Below are 16,088 nucleotides of genomic sequence, written 5' to 3'. Positions count from 1 at the left end.
GGAGTTGTCCCAAGTGTTACACTCACTCCATTAGAGCTATAAAGAACTCTTTAGCCAAGGCAACCAATACCTAGACTGGCATAAGCAGAACCTTTATAAACCTCAATTAGTAAAAAGTAATTGCCGATTCCTCCTGAATTATGTCTCTGCGTGACTCACTTTCCCATTGCACAGTTACCCAGACACAGAAGAGTACTCTAGGAATCTTAAGCAAATGGAAGCTGTCCAAGTTTGGCTAGTGATCTTGCAGCTCCAACAAGTGAGCAGCATTAAAAGCAGCTGAACATTTCAGTTTTACGTATGTCAATGCAGGCAGAGTCAGGAAACCACTTGACGAGTCAAGTGAGCCTCACTTAAGGGGTATCTGCCTATACATCACAGCTTAATGTAGCTGAGTATCAGCATAAAATGTTGGGACCTTCTGTTGTAGCTCCTGTAAGTTTGGTAACTTTACACTGCAAGACAGAAGGAGAGGAGAAGGAGCAAGATCAGAAGACAAGCTAAGCTGGAAGCCCAAGAAAGTTTAAGGAATGGACTTGAAACTTCCACTAACCTGAGAAACAGTACCTCAGTGGTTTCTGTGCTGAACGCTTGACATGAAAGTATGCTGGCCATTTTGAAAGGTTTTTAAAATACAAGAGTTGGTCCCAAACAGTGACAGAAACAATGATCAGATGTCTCAGAGGAATGGAAACTGTACCAAAAGATGTGCTAGGTTCAGGCACTAAAGTGCTCAAGCCACTCTAAGACTTTTAAAAAGACTACCTCTCCCTGCTATCCTTAGACACCAGCTCCCAAAGTCATCAGAAAGGCTGCATCATGCCATGCATTCATGAAGGCATCCAGAGAAGCTAAAGAACAGGCACTTGCCAAGCATTCTGAAGAACTGACAGATTTTGGTGACATTTTTATGGCCGGCTCAAGTGATTTCACACATTATTTTGTGTTAAACAAAACAACAAAACCACCACCAAACTTTGGTGACTCCTGCACCAGCTCTCCAATACAATGGCTTGATAACCTTACAACCATTTAGTGTGTCTTAAGTACGGCCTAGAAAATTTGATTGAGACACCCCTTCAAAAGTGGCAGGAACACAGACAACTTCCGTAACACTCAAATTCAGAGATCACAGTCCTGATCTGTAAACAATTCAGATGAGTTTCTACATCCTAGTTCACAAAGTTCCTCAGAAAGGTAGACACGAAATATCACAAGCTTCAGACTTCTGACAAATCCAACGCATGTACATTTGACCACTTCAAGCTTCAAACCAGTAAAATACCTTCAAGTTGGTAAGGTGACTAAAAACTGTCAGGGAGAGACCAGCAAAGATCACCATGTTCGTGTGCAATATGCCTTGGCACTCCCAAGTTCCATGCCACACTTACCTCTTCAAATTTGCCTTACAGAAATGAACCTATTCAATAACAAAGAAGCAGGTGGATATGGAAACCAAGAATATCCTTAAAATGCCATAATCCAATGTAGAATAAGAGTAAAGGATTCCTCCCCCTCATTCTTGTTTACTATAAAAAATAATTATGTGATTCCACATTATATTTGAAGGAGATTTCGCCCATCAGGAAGCTAATCTCCTTAAGAATAAAAGAAGTACCAGGTACTGTCCCAGTGTACATGATTCTTGGTGAGTAACGAACCTTAGAAAAACTGAGGAAAAATCCCTTATTTGAAAACATCATCTCCAACAAGTTTGAGCTTGATTGATTTCAGATCCAAGACAATGTGAAATTAATTCAAGGAGAAAAAGCAGTAAAGATCACTATCTTCTATAAGAAGTAACAAAGAAACCTTAGAAATCCGTAGCTCAAAACTGGATACCCACTCTACTTCTGAATGTCATGCACACTGCTAATACCTCCCTGATGGGCAAAAAGGAATCCTCGACATGAGGAAAAAGGAAATAGTAGCAAAAAGGTAAGAACCTCAAAAGAACAACTAGTCGATGGTGATTCTAGGCCTAATCTGAGAGAAGGACATGATCCAGAAATGGGATATGCACAGGCTTTCCAATAATCAGCTCCAAGCTCTCAGGTAGGTTACCAATACTGCACAACACAACAGCACATTGTGAACAGCTTCAGAAGAAAAATGCAGATATCCCTAGTGTCTCAGCCTCACAAAGATGTCTTTCTATAGTCAAAAGTCAAACCACGCAACTTTCATATGACAGAGGTCTTAAGACACATTTGAGGTTGTTTGGTTTTGTGTTAAATCTTCTAGTTTAGATTCAAATTATATTCATAGAACAAAATAACCTGAACTACAAGAATTTTAATGTATAGGTTTAAAATCTGATAGCTGATATTTATGCCTACATTTACTATAATACAATAAAATAATTAATATTATTTTTCAAACAGGATAATATAGGCTGCCAACAGTAAAATATGGCAAAGAGCTTCTAGCTAAGCACTTGGAAATACTGTTTTCTCTTCTGCTGAAACAGCTTTTTCCATCCCTTATTGCTTATGAAAAATAAGAATATAGCTTCATCAGTTCAATCCTGTGACCAGTCAGTTTTAAATTACAAAACCAACTAAAGACTCGAAAAGCAGAACAACGTATTTTCTTCCTACAAACTCTAGGGGTGGGGAAGGTGTCAAGAAATTATCAGGTGAGGTTTATCAGCTCAAAATCTTCTGGAACATAGTAATCCAGAAGCAATCGGTTCAATTACATAGCTATATATAAAATGCAATGCACGCTAGATTCATAAGTGTATCAGCACAGTAGGAGTGTTTAAAATAAAGTAGCTTAGGAGTACATTAAAATCACCCCACCCTAATTTCCATATAAATGCAGCTCAACAAGAGTTACAAGAGGAACTAATCTGCCAACTGTGTATTAAGTTAATCTGTTTTTATTCTGATGCTTCATGTGTCATTGTTTAAAGGCACCAGCTGTAGCTCACTTTAGATAAGCAAGAAGCAATATTAAATAGAACAACCTGTGAGTAAAATAGGAGATTTGAGTTTTAATGATTCTAGCAAATAAAAAACCTAATATTATGACATGTCTATGTCCTGAGAAAATGAGCATTTCAGTCTGTCCGTGCAAGTTATTACTGTAGAAGCAGCTTAAGGCGCTGAACCTTTTTCTAAGCAGAAATCATTGAAGTTCAACTTCTCCATGAATTTGATCTAGTTCAGGGTTCCTCCCATCAGAAGTGTCTGTCCAGTACTTAAGTTTCAGTTTTCTTACAGCCAGTTTCCAGTGGAGAAAGGACAGACCTCTAAAGCATTCCCAGAAGGCCCAAAACCTGCCTCTCTTCTGCAAAAAGAGCACAAGAAAGCACCATGGACACACAGACTCCTCAACAACATTTGTTTTTTACCTACATTTTAAAATACAGTAAATCAAGAACAAACCTAGGAAATTTTAACTTTCTGACAGGAAGCCCTGGAGCCCATGTCACTTTCTAGCAAAGCAAACCAAAAGAACTTGAAACAAGCTAGTGTAACTTTACTGAGGAAGCAGCAACAGGAACTACACAGAAGAGGGGGAAATAAACAGCCTGCACAGTATTTTCCCATTTCTTATGAAAATAGAGTAAGTAGCCACATTTAAGAGATTCCTAAACAGAGAACAAACTTGAGATGAACAATCACAGAAAGAAAAGAAGTCCTAGACACTTCAAGTCAATGCTTTCACCTTTAGTACAAAATTACATATTTACAAGGGATTCCAAGAACATTACACATACAGAGGAAGCATCTAAAACAATGCACTGTCAGACCAAAAGATTTATCTACCAGAGACTGATCAAAATTATGAACAACAGAATGAACATAAAGCATCATTCTAAAAAGGGTTTCAAAGACTCAAACTGCAACTATATAAAAAGCTGAGGTACTGGGAGCTGATACAAGGACATAGCTCAAAAAGAAACTGCCCCAACCTCAGCAGGGTTTCTAGGTTTCAGTATCATATAAGCCAATAGTACCTGGACAGACTGGACTCAGGCAAGAAGCTAACTGTACAGCTTTGACAATTATGCTCTCTGTAGCTTTCACTTCCTCTTCGTTCTCTCTTCCACCCACTCTCCCATTTTTATGGACAGATGCAAAACAATGAGCAATGGAAACTAATGACAAATTCTGCATGTTAAAATATGTCCATACTTATTTTGACAGAATTCATTTCCCAGATTGACAATACTAGGGCTTGGACATCTGTTAATTACCCAAAAAACAACTTCTTTTCTACCCCTTTAGCAGGGAGCATGTTTGTACTAACATGGTTACTAGTCCAACCAAGCAAATAAAAATGTGAACAACTGCCAACTAAAGCAAACCATAGAAATCATAAATCAGCTTAGCATTAAGGTTAATCGTCAGGTTGGGAAGAAAGGTTTCCAGATTTCTAATCTCATTCAGAAAAAAAAAAAAAAATAGCACATAAAGACACTGTTACTCAATGTTCTCCAGTTTTAACACTTAGAAATTGCTACACAACATGCAGTGCAAACTAAACAAACTCAATGTTCAAACAAGGAAACCCTAAAATCCATGGTTGTTCCCAATCTTAATTCTGTACTCTCAGACACTGCATAAAATCAAAGTACTGTAGAAAAATAGCAGATGGCTATAATTACAGCAATGCAGAACACTAAATTTAACATACATAATTGCCAAAAGTGACTGTATAATCCAGCTTCTCCAGATCACAATGCCACAGAAACCACTTAAACTCCTACCTGAAGTTTCCTCTTTGGAGAGACAACTTACCTTATAATAAATTTTCTTGCCAAGGAAAGTCTACTAAATACAAAGGTCAGATATTTGAAGGGTCCATAACTGTACTTAGAAATATCTGTACTTTACTCCTACCTTGAATCTAGCCAGGTTTCCAGTATTCATCTTACTATATGCGTGTGTAACTGAAGAAATCTCACACATCAAATCTTCCATATAAGAACTTACATCAGCCAATTCACATCCTAGACTTCTATATAAAGCTTAACAACTTCAGCTCCCCATGTCTTTCGCTGCAGTTTCAACCCAAGTTCCTTTCAAATCTCTAGGCTGATTGACAAAACAGGAGATGCTGCTTTGCCCACGTGTCTTGCAAGCATGTTTTATTGCCTCATCCTTTACACTAAGTCTTAAAACTGTGTTACAAGTTGCACGATCAATAGAAAAAAATGCCTACTCAGCTTTAAGAATGATGTAGCTCAAATTTAAAGTGCTGAATTCAGTGGAGGATGGGAGTTTAGGTTTTATTATGTAAACTTTGTAATCTAAAAAAAAAAAAACCCCAACCATAAAAAGCATAGCTGGAGCTCTATATATCAGCATTTCATGTTCAGATTCAATCTCCATTATTTAAATAAACTAGGTCACAACAGCAAAGAATTATCCAAAGAGAGGTGTAGGGAAAACAGCTGCAGTTCAGAACTCTGGGAAACTGATATCTGCTCTGTGACATCAGGTCAGCAAAACACTTCTTTAACCATCCCAAAACAGACAAACCACATGAAAAGAACAGCCTTCACACTGCTGCTTCAGGTGAATGAGCCAAACCATCAAACGTAACTGTTACTTTTTTGTGTCTCGATCTTCCCCCAAGGGTATTCCCCCCCCTTGATGAAGCAGTGCCTTCAGCATTTAGCAGCACATCCCACAGTTGAAGCAAAAATTAAATGAAACTTCATTAACAGGCATCCTGCAACACTCCATTCTTGTAGCACTAGTATACATTCACTGTTGCTCAAATAACATTATTTTCATCCATTCTCCCATTTTAAGACAATCACTCCTTATCTAATGAATGTTATCCACCACAAGTCATTCACGTAGAGAACTCAAGTTTCATTCAGTAAAAGAAAACACCTTAAAGTGGCCTTCTAGCACCTGCTTAGCTATTCTCACGTATGAACTTGTAATAGTGTACGATACAATGTCCACTTCTTAGGCCAGCAGTCACTGAGGGATCACAAAAACCTGTTCATATGACACAGCTACTATTTCCTAGATTACAATAATCTATATAAAACTTTCTGACATGAAAGCACAACCTCAGATTTTTAGCTCCAAATAGCTGTCAGCTAAGATGATGTACAGGCATTCATTTGCCACAAACTCAGACCTCTAAACTTCTGTGACCAATACTCACTTGATTTTCTCCAGCTACATCAGCTAGGTCTGACAGAAGTTGCTTCTCCTCTCTCATCCTGCTTACAGCCTCAAACCATCACAGCAACAGCAGTACTCTGAAGTTGGCATCCAGAGGGATTTGGGAGAAAAATGGCTTCATGCCCTTCCGAAATGCAGCACTGAAGCACATTTATTAATCATCAATTCTCTCTCACAGGCTCACAGTGGCAAATGCAAGGCTTGAAATATTAAACAACCCCATTAGACTGAAAACTGCAAGCCAAATGGAATAAGGATAGCTAATTTCCTAAAGTTTAGACCATCTCTAATTATTAGACTAGGAGACACAATAAAGAACAACTTACTTGCAAAAAAATAGCATTATGCATTTGTACCTTTTGCAGCATGATAAAGAAAGCAGAAAACCAGGAGAGTATCTTATTCTGTGACCCTTCCTATTGCATCTTCCTCTCTTTACCAACCCTATTCTTCTGACTACAAAACCCATTATATTGAAAACTGCTCTTCACAGAGCACTATAGAATTCTCAAATGATGCTGGAGGCCTTTCAATTTCATCTTCTCTCATTCTGAAAAGCTTGTCTAGCTACTAGATTCCTCAGTTTACCTCTTGAAAGGGAAAAAAAAAACCCCAAATGGAGTAGAGCTCCCAGCACCCTCTCAGCATCACATAAACCTGCTCAAAGTTCTGTCAGGTCTTGCAACCTAAAGAATGTGTTTTCCATTTCTAAGCCACAAGGAGCCTACCCTGCACTTCATAAAGTATCAACAGAGGACACTCAGGAGCCTCTTCCCTCAATACATGAATGACATTGCACAAAAACAACACCTAAAAAAATGCAACACTTGTTTCTAAGCCAATCAGACCTCAAAGTTCCCTTTTGCATCTGCAAGAATATGTATTTACTACAGAGTACTGTCTAGGAGATAAAAGAATCAGTCAAAAGTATAGGCAGAGTGTATCAAGAACAGCCCTCTAAGGCCCACTCTCTGTTTCCACAAGGACATTCTGGCAAAAAACTGAAGCAAGAGAACATGCAAAGAACAAAGCATGGCTCCTGCAGAAAATTTAGGTTCAGAAATGGCCATTGAGACTGGAAACATGACTGCATATGTTTGGGATACACAATGTGTAAACAAGTCCTGTTCATTATTTAGTGTTAAAAGATTTGTTTAACAGGACATGAAAAACAAGAGGCAGAAGTAGCATCTCCCTAACTTTCTGAAGGAGGTAGCTGCATCTTCATTAGAGCTGAGATAGGAATTTCTTCTCTTCCCATTCCATGAAGCTGCCTTTTATATTTCACACAGCTTTCCCTGAAGGCATGTGTGGAACACTGCACTGGTGCCCTCATTCCAATTGCCATAAGTGAGAAATACAAGATACTACTATACAGTCACATAAAAACATGCCTGCAACTTTTTTTTGGTCAAAACCAAGAACACACAAATGAAAAAAGCTGTATGTCAAAAACATGCACAATTTGAGGTGTTCCCAATTCATTTCAAAGCAACCAACCACTAAGAGACATAAAATAGGTTCAATGAAAGCAGTGTGGGTTTGGGGTTTTTTCTCTAGTTTGTGACTACCTTGGAGAAGGCAGAAACCATCAGGCAGTACAACACATCTTCAGTCAAATACAATATAAGTCCACTGTCCCTTAGAGGTGCTTTTAACACATACCTAACTTTGCATCCAAGTTACCAACTGACATCCAATGTCAGTTTCAGTCTTCAAAACACTAAGCATGACCACTAGCCACTGCAGTGCTGTCAATATTTCAGGGTCTGCAGGGACCCTAAAAACATAACTGTCATATTCAAAGCTGTCCAAAAGTTGCTACCCATAAGCCAGCTATCATACTTGTATTAACAACTACACAAGTTCTCAATCACTCAAAACCAAAACTGTGTAGAAAGCATATACAATTCCAACCAAATATACTACATAGATCTCTACCAGTGCTCCCATCACATGCTCCCTGGGAAAAAGGAAGATGCTGTCAGACACTTGGAAATTGGTTCTTCAGTACCAAGAGCCATTTCTATAGGACGTTTACCTCACTTTTCTGAGAAATTAAATGCTCACACAAGTTTGGAAAATGCTTGTCTAATAACTGCAGCTGGCTGGATAAGCACACTCATAAAGGATAGGAACAGCAGTAGCATAGGAATTCTCAGTGCATCGAAGACGATTATTTATAAGCCTTAAAAGATGACATCCTCTGACTGCTGACAAACAGCCTGATGAGAAGCAGTTGGGACCCTGAGGTTTGTCAGAAAGAATGCTCCTCTCAAAACCAGGCCTTGGGATGGACTTAAATAGCTCTTCATAAAATGATAGGTTGCCTCTTTGAAGACATCAGGTAAATGTTAAGCATGACAAGAAGTCTCTCAAAGAAGCCCCAGGTGAGCAAATAAATTAGAGGACAAGAATAGGTATCAGTCTTGCACCTGAACAATGTGGTCCTGAGCTTAAGAGCTGATGAAAAGCAAATGATAGTCTAAAGGTCACCACCCAGAACTGTTTAAATAAAATACTGCTGCACACAAAGCACAGGATAATGTTGCAGCAACGATTTTAGGGCAAATTAAACTCTTCCAACAATGCAGAAATTTACACAGCTATCTATGCTCTGCTCCCCTAACAATAACATCAAGATATTTTAAGAGAACACAGTACTTAATCCCCTACAGTATCTGGCTGAGGTAATCTATGCACTGACAACACTAACATATTCAATAGCTGCACACCTGACACTAATGTTGACCTCGCAGAATGCAGTCAAAGCATACTTGAGAAAATTTGAACTGTAAAACAGTATGTAGAAGGTGAAACATTTAGAAGACCACTCAAGGAGTCACAAAGCAATAAGCATGGCCAAAATGTAGATTTACAGAATAAAGCTACTAATACTGAGTTTGCTCATTTATAGAAACAGTAAATAGAAAGGTAAATACATACACTGCCAGAAAGATGTGGTATGAAGATGTGGGTCTGGCACACTTTAAATAGTTTGTTATCACATTCAGTAACAGGTAGTAGTCACCTTTGTAAGAATCTCAACATTTCCAATTCAGAACTGAAACTGATGATTTACTGGCAGGTACACACAACTCTGCCCTTCCTACGTACTATCAATACCCAGATGAACGTGACAGAAACAATGTGAACAGAAGGTCTGTAGGAAACTTGCTATTTTGAAGTAGAGATCAATGGAACCACATACAGCAGCACTGAACAAAAGGGAAATGGTTTCTCAGTTTTCCCTTGAGAAGTAAAATGAAAAAGCTCCTAGCCAGGTAAGACTTCACTGACTGGGCAGAAGAAGATCCTGAACACCACCTCTCTGACGATTCATGAGAAAGAAAGGAAAAGAAGATATTTAATCTTTCAAATACTCTCAGAATGTGGAAATAAAAGCTTTCTCAAGTTACAAGATGACAACAGGACTGGCATGATTTTCAAGTTCAGGAAGCATTTGGTTATATTCTACCTTTAGCAAACCATCAGAAGATGGTTTTCATTGAAATTAAAAGGACGCAATATGCCCCAAACCAAAGTTCATTCAAGTGTCTTTAACAACATATGAAGAACATGAGTACTGTTAACAGAAAGCAACCTGAAAAACCAAAGTCTCTTAAGACAGCCTATTTTCTGATCCTTGATATTCATACTGTTCCATCAATCAAAATCAAAATCTAGGTCATCAGTATTTTCAGCCAGGATGCAGGGACATAACCCAAAAAACACCCACAGCACATCTTAAGAACCAAAGATTTCCAGCAAATTATGCACAAGATCTATTAAGGCTTGTGACAGACACTTCTGGTAGAACTTCAATCCTCTTATACTCCACCTCCTAAATATCAGTTCATTCCAACTTCAGTGCGAAGCAGTATCTTTCTGCCCAAAGAAAATCTTGGCCTGAAAGCCATTTTTAATACATACACTATTCTAAACTCTATTTTTAGATACACACTTTTCTAAATTGGACTGTTTCACACTTATCCACCAATATTCCAAAAGTAACTAATCTATCTCAGAGGATTTGATCAGTGTCAGGAAAGATACGCTCTCAAAACTAGGTTTTTGACCAGAGCTTCATAAATACGGTTTACCCAAATCTGCCACTTGAAAGCTACAGTGAAATATATTAATATTTTCTTGTCTTGAAATGCAAGAAAAGCATCTCAGCATAGAACCCACTGACATCCATGGAAAGACAAAGAATTTCAGATGTTAGCTGAGACAAAGACACTGCTCAAAACTTTTGTTTCTGGGAAACCGGTTATACTTCAAAAGACAGGGAAGGGATTACCAAGGGCTGTGGGTTCCAGTCCTTGGAAAAGGAGAGCAGGGCGGAAGCACCACCCAAGGCTCGGACATCTGCCAAGGAAAAAAGAAGGGCTAAGTCAACCCACCTGGCTATAGGATGAGGCACATCCTTACCCCTGGGACCATCACACAAGCCCTTACAAGTAGTGAACCAAAAGTCATGGGTGGAAGCAAAACCAGACTCTCTTACAGCAAAGAGTTAAGAACCTGTACATAGTTACAGTGGACTACCACAAGTTTTTATACAGGTAAGGGGGCATTTCAACTAATAAAGTTCCCAAGACAGTTTCATGTATTTTGCATTTTCCATGTATTTCAAAGAGACACCAATTCTGTTATATTGCACCTGGGACACCATCTGGAATAATTTTTTTCACCTGCTACTGGTAAACACCTCACACTGTCCTAAGCAATACAACCAACACTCGTGGCTTTTTGATCCACTTGGTTCTTCAATGTCTTCTGGCTAGATAGCCACAGCCAGCAAGTTACTGGTAGGCCTGAAAAGGTCTGGTTTTACCACCAAAAGTCTGTCCTGGGTAAGAACTTGTTTACCACATTATAGCCCAACGACAGATAGAAAACAACTAGATCTTTGCTACCTTTGAACAGGTAGTTCTACTACCTATTCAACAGGGCAAGTCTTCTACTCACTCTTTCAGTGATTACCCCTTATAACTGGCACACCGCAGAGTACTGAAATATAATCTGCATCCAAATTAATTTCTATGGAAGCATTTTCTTTCAGCCTGCAGTTCCCATCGGTAGATAGAGGCCATGCATAAAAAAAAAAAAAGAAAAGCCAACATTCAGGCACAGCAACAGAGGAAAGAATATGAGGCAGGTACACTGGCTTGGCAGTGGAATAAGAGTTTCAATAGACCTGGAAGAAGAATAATGGGTGACCAAAAGGAAGAAACATACCCAAATAAAATTCTGAATGTCACAGAACATTTAACCTCATTTCTAGCAACTGGAAGGCTCTTATGAACCATATGCAATTCAGAGTGACAGTCTGCTGCAACAATGCTGTCACTTTCGCATTAAAACTTTTCCAACAAGATTTCCCCCCCAAAAAAAAGATAGGAAGAATTTCTAGCCCTTGACAGAAAATTCTAGTGGAATTCAAGTAAACCTAGCCTATGTACAACCAACAGCCCAAGTGTGTTTCAGATGACTTACATGACACCTTGCAGGACTTTCTGAGGATCAAGGTCGAATAATCTATCAACATAGTGGCGGCTACTCGCTGTTACCTCCTGTGGAGACAGGAAAAAAAAAGTAACACTTTAAATATTTCATATAAAATTAACTAGATATTAGGAAGAGGTTCCTCCTTTTGAGGGTGCTGAGACACTGACCCAGGTTGCCCAGAGAAGGTGCGGCTACTCCAATCCCTGGCAGTTCAAGGCCAGGCTGGATGATCTTGGAGCAACCTGGTCTAGTGAAAGATGTCCCTACCCATGGCAGGAGGTTGGAATTATGACCTTTAAGGTCCTTTCCAACCCAAACAAGTCTGAGATTATATGATATATTGGCAGACAACCAGAAATAGCTAATGCAGCAGCAAGTTTACGAAATCTATCAGGCAAGATAGCAGCAAACCCACAGAATCATATTTAACTGTGTAGTATGTTACTGCTGGGCAACACTCACGCAAAGAATTAAGCCTATGTTTAAGTGCGATTTAAAGATGATATATGTAATATACATAACATGTTATGATTCAAAGCAAGTTAACAGTATCAGTTACGAACAAGGCATGCAAAAAGCATCTAATTCAGTTACATTAAATTCCAATTTTATTATGTTGAATTACTACATAGAAAAAACATGAATTCCCGAAATAAAGTTTTAGGAGCAGTTAATGCTGCTTAAGAATCACACCCACAAACAAGCTCCTGAAAATAAGGAAGCTTGTATCAAGGCATTTTTCTGTAACTTACTTTAACATGACATATCTGCACAATTCAGAGACTGTCCTTCTAACAATGTCCCATACAGCTCCAACAGGGACAGCAGCAAAACACTCTGTATACATTCCCACAGCTACTTTGTAAAACAAAGTGAACTCTCCTCTCAGCAACAGGACCATGCTTGCAAGCTAAACATTTATGAACCAATGAATTGTTACTCCCTTTGAGAAGATCCAAAGTTGCAGATGACAAGCTTTAAAAAAAATAAGGGTGGGAAAGGGGAAGGGAATTTTCCCTCCAGGTTCTCAGGAACATGTGCCAGGTTGCTTTTCCATTATGTCTTGGGTTTTTGTTTTGGTTTTTTTTTTTTTTTGCCAGCTCAATTTTTCATTAGGGTTTTCATGTATTTTTTCCTTCTGAATTTTCGCTGAAAGCAGCTATAAGGGAATTGACATCTCTTCCTTGCTTTTGCAAGTATCTACTCTCAAGCTGAATCTGCTCCTGCTTCCCCACCCAGACGTCAGAAGTACCATCAGCATCTTGCCTGTAGTCTTAAAGAGGAGAATCATCTTGAGGTAGCAATGCTCCTCTGACTCCAGAAATACTACTAAATTATGCAAAATAAATTCTATAGCTTCACATTCACTCTGTAATGAAAGTATTTTCTGAGGAGAGCAGTAGACTTTGATGTACCTGATCTATGTATTTATACACAAAAGTCTTCTAGACTTCAGAGATCCCACTGTTTTCTGTTTCTAAAATACCCTAGCTTTCACCCTATCAACTATTATGCTTGCAATATGTAGAAGAGCTTTCATATCCAGGCAAACAAGTTTTTCAAGTAGTCCCCCAAAACAACCTATCAACATCATCAGTTTCATGGTTCTAATAACCACTAAGAAATAATATGGGAGGAAACAGCCCCAGAATTCAGTTCTTTTAAGCAGCATCTACACTACATCTTTTGCACTGGTACTCCCAGGTAGCAGAACCCTGATGAGCAGCAGGACTGGGCAAGCAGCACCGTCTGTTCTGCTCACTCTAAGCTTCCCCCAAGGAAGCTAGCGGTAGTTGTCAGACCCCCTTCTGCCACACCAGCGCCCTGCCCACAGATGCAACCCATCAGCCTCCTCCCTTCAGCACAGGCCGTGCCGGGAGATCCCCAGTAGCTCCTACGAGATTAGCCTTTCGCCACCAAAACACCACCCACATGCTCCGCCAGCCCGCCGCGTTCGGGAGAGAGCCTGTTCAGCTCTGCCCTGCCGCAGCCGTGCTGCTTCAGCGCAAAACAATGTCAGCGAAGCCTCTTTTTGCTGAATCGGAGTTTCGGGGGACTGAAGGAGAGAGTGGCAAAAATATTTACAGAAAAACAACAGCCTAAGTCGTGTCAGGAGATAAAACACGTTCAGAAGACCGGCACCTTTAACAAGAACAGGAACGGACTCCTCTGAAAAACAGAGAATGCCGTTCTGAAATCTCCCTCTGTGAAGAAGTTATTGCCACAGGGGATGACGGGGTACACGCCACGCAAAAGAACGAGCGCCCTACCGGCCTCCGCGCCACCCTTGCGGCCCACCACAGCCCGCCAGGCCCACCCCCGGTACCGTACAAAGGGGCCGGTCAGGTGTCGGAAGGCCAGCCCCCCTCCGCACAGACCAAGGTCAGGCCGAGGAGCGCAGCGGCGGCGCAGGCCCCGCGGCACTCACCGAGAGGACGCTCATGCGGAGCGGCGCCTCCAGCACGCACGCCATCTTGGCGGACGCAGCAGCAGCTCCGGCGGCGGCGCCCTCACGCTCGCGCGCGCACCGCTGCCGCCGGCGGCGGGCACAGCCTCATGGCGGAGCGCAGCACAGCGCCGCCGGGCGGGAGGAGAGCGGGGGGAAAGGAGGCGGAGCTCCGCGGCCTCCCGCGCGGCGAATCGGCCAACACAGACACCACGCTCCCTTCCGGCAGCCCACCGCCAGCCCGCATGCGCCGGCCTGGCCCATCCCGCCCCGGGCGGGAACCGCGTGAGGGTGCTATGCGCATGCACAGGACGCTGCAGAGGCGAGCCTGGCCCTGGGGCAGGGGCTGCGCAGCCTCAACGCGGGCTGCTCTAGCAACACCGAATGGGCACGGTGCGGGACACCGCCACAGCCCGACCTTATCGCGATCAACCGCGTGTAACTTCAGCTGCCTGGAATAGAAATCACGGAATTCTGCAGGCGCTCCTGTCGCCCTGCCCCTGCCTGTGTGGAGCTCCTGAGACGTAATGATCGTGAACAGGGCGTGGACCTGCGGTTCATCCACAGAGCTAGAGCGTTAGGAGAACCGGTTACTCTTGCAGCATCTGCATCTGGGACACGGGCATGCCACACTGTGTCCCAGACTCTGCCTTGCTGCACGGAAAATGTGTCCCAGACTCTGCCTTGCTGCACGGAAAATATACGGCTTAAGAACTTTAGGTTTGGTTATAGCTTTTGTTGCTTTCATGGATCTTTTAGTTTGGGGTTGTTGTAGAAAACGCCTCAAAACACCCACTTCACACACTGTAAGATTTGATATTTTTGTATTAGCACCCCTGTATTTAACCTCTTGTGGCAGGGGATTCCAATTCTATCAACCATTGCTCCTGACAGCAGAATTAAGGGGGAAGCGGGTAGGATAGTAAAAGGCGCACAGGTCAGGTTAACTTTCGCTGTTTCAAGTTAAACGCAGGCTTGCCAGCTGTTAGAAATGGCAGAGGAGAATGGGAGCACAATAGCTTGGGATGCTGTCACACACTGACTTTAATATTTGAATTAAGAAGAAAAAAAATAACCCAAAACTATTTATGAAGCTCTGAACAAAACACTCGTGTGCTGGTCTGGAATAAAATAAGTGAACACTTTTCTCAAGCACTTTGTAGGGAATAGCACATATAATTTTAGACTAAGTGCAAGTCTCTCATGCTGAAAAACTGTGGTACACGAGAGAGATCCTGACAGAGAAACAGAATTTCTCAATTTTCTCAAGAAACAAAATTTCCCACAAAAATCTAAAAAGTTCTCAAAATCCTCTAAGGCTTCTTTTTAAAGAGGGCTGAAGCATCTGGGTCTTAAAAGCTGAATAAACTTTGTCAGCCTTCTCTGGTGTTTTACATAATTTGTGGAGTACTTGGTATTCACTGGAGATGGTTCAAGTTCAGAGCTTCAACTGAATTCTACATGCAGCAAAGAAGCTTGCTGACAGGGAAAGCCCATCATGGACAAAAGCACAGTAGGGGAGGACACTTCAGACTGCAGAGAGTGTGAACAACTGCAAGAAAGGGCGCAGTGACATTACACAGATCACACGTTTTGTACTCAGAAAAAAGTTAACTATATTTGCCAGCTGAACTCTGCTCAATGGAAGCCAAAATACTGTATTAAAATATATTTAAATATTCAAAAATCATTATTCTATCTTGTCAAAGTCTCCTGCTTTATGGAAAGCAGAAACACGTACCAGAAACTGGGGGGGGGAGGGGAGGGAACGGAGGGACAGACATGGGACAACACACAACAGTTTGTTTTTAAAACATCAAATAAGACTAAAAAGTCTATTACATGTAACAAATGTACTCCAGTTCCCAGGCAACCTGACAGCTGAATACCACGCTCAGGTATTTTGTGAGACTTTCCAAGTTTGCAACACGTTTTATGCTTAAAATACTTTATTTCCAATATAGTCTTCA

At 41.0% G+C, this 16,088-nt stretch overlaps 1 protein-coding gene across 4 annotated transcripts in view; it reads right to left on the bottom strand.

Annotated features, from left to right (window-relative positions):
- ARMC8 (armadillo repeat containing 8) overlaps positions 1-14,321 on the bottom strand; it is a 67,566-nt gene extending 53,245 nt beyond the window's left edge. For 2 of the 4 annotated variants that reach the window (XM_031043675.2, XM_031043676.2), the window contains exons 1-2: positions 14,101-14,314; positions 11,661-11,737 (exon numbers count right to left, since the gene is read on the bottom strand). In XM_031043675.2, coding sequence (XP_030899535.1) covers positions 11,661-11,737; positions 14,101-14,145 — 122 coding nt within the window. In that variant the 5' untranslated portion in view covers positions 14,146-14,314. Of the gene's footprint in view, positions 1-11,660; positions 11,738-14,100 lie in introns of all 4 variants that reach the window. The other 2 variants (XM_031043677.2, XM_005143061.3) reach the window with 2 other exon arrangements.
- Positions 14,322-16,088: the final 1,767 nt, after the last annotated feature.

The sequence above is a fragment of the Melopsittacus undulatus genome, chromosome 6, assembly GCF_012275295.1.
Source record: "Melopsittacus undulatus isolate bMelUnd1 chromosome 6, bMelUnd1.mat.Z, whole genome shotgun sequence".
In the NCBI taxonomy this organism is placed as follows: Eukaryota; Metazoa; Chordata; class Aves; order Psittaciformes; family Psittaculidae; genus Melopsittacus; species Melopsittacus undulatus.
Note: the sequence above shows the minus strand (reverse complement) of the source record. Positions and strands in the feature narration are given on the sequence as shown.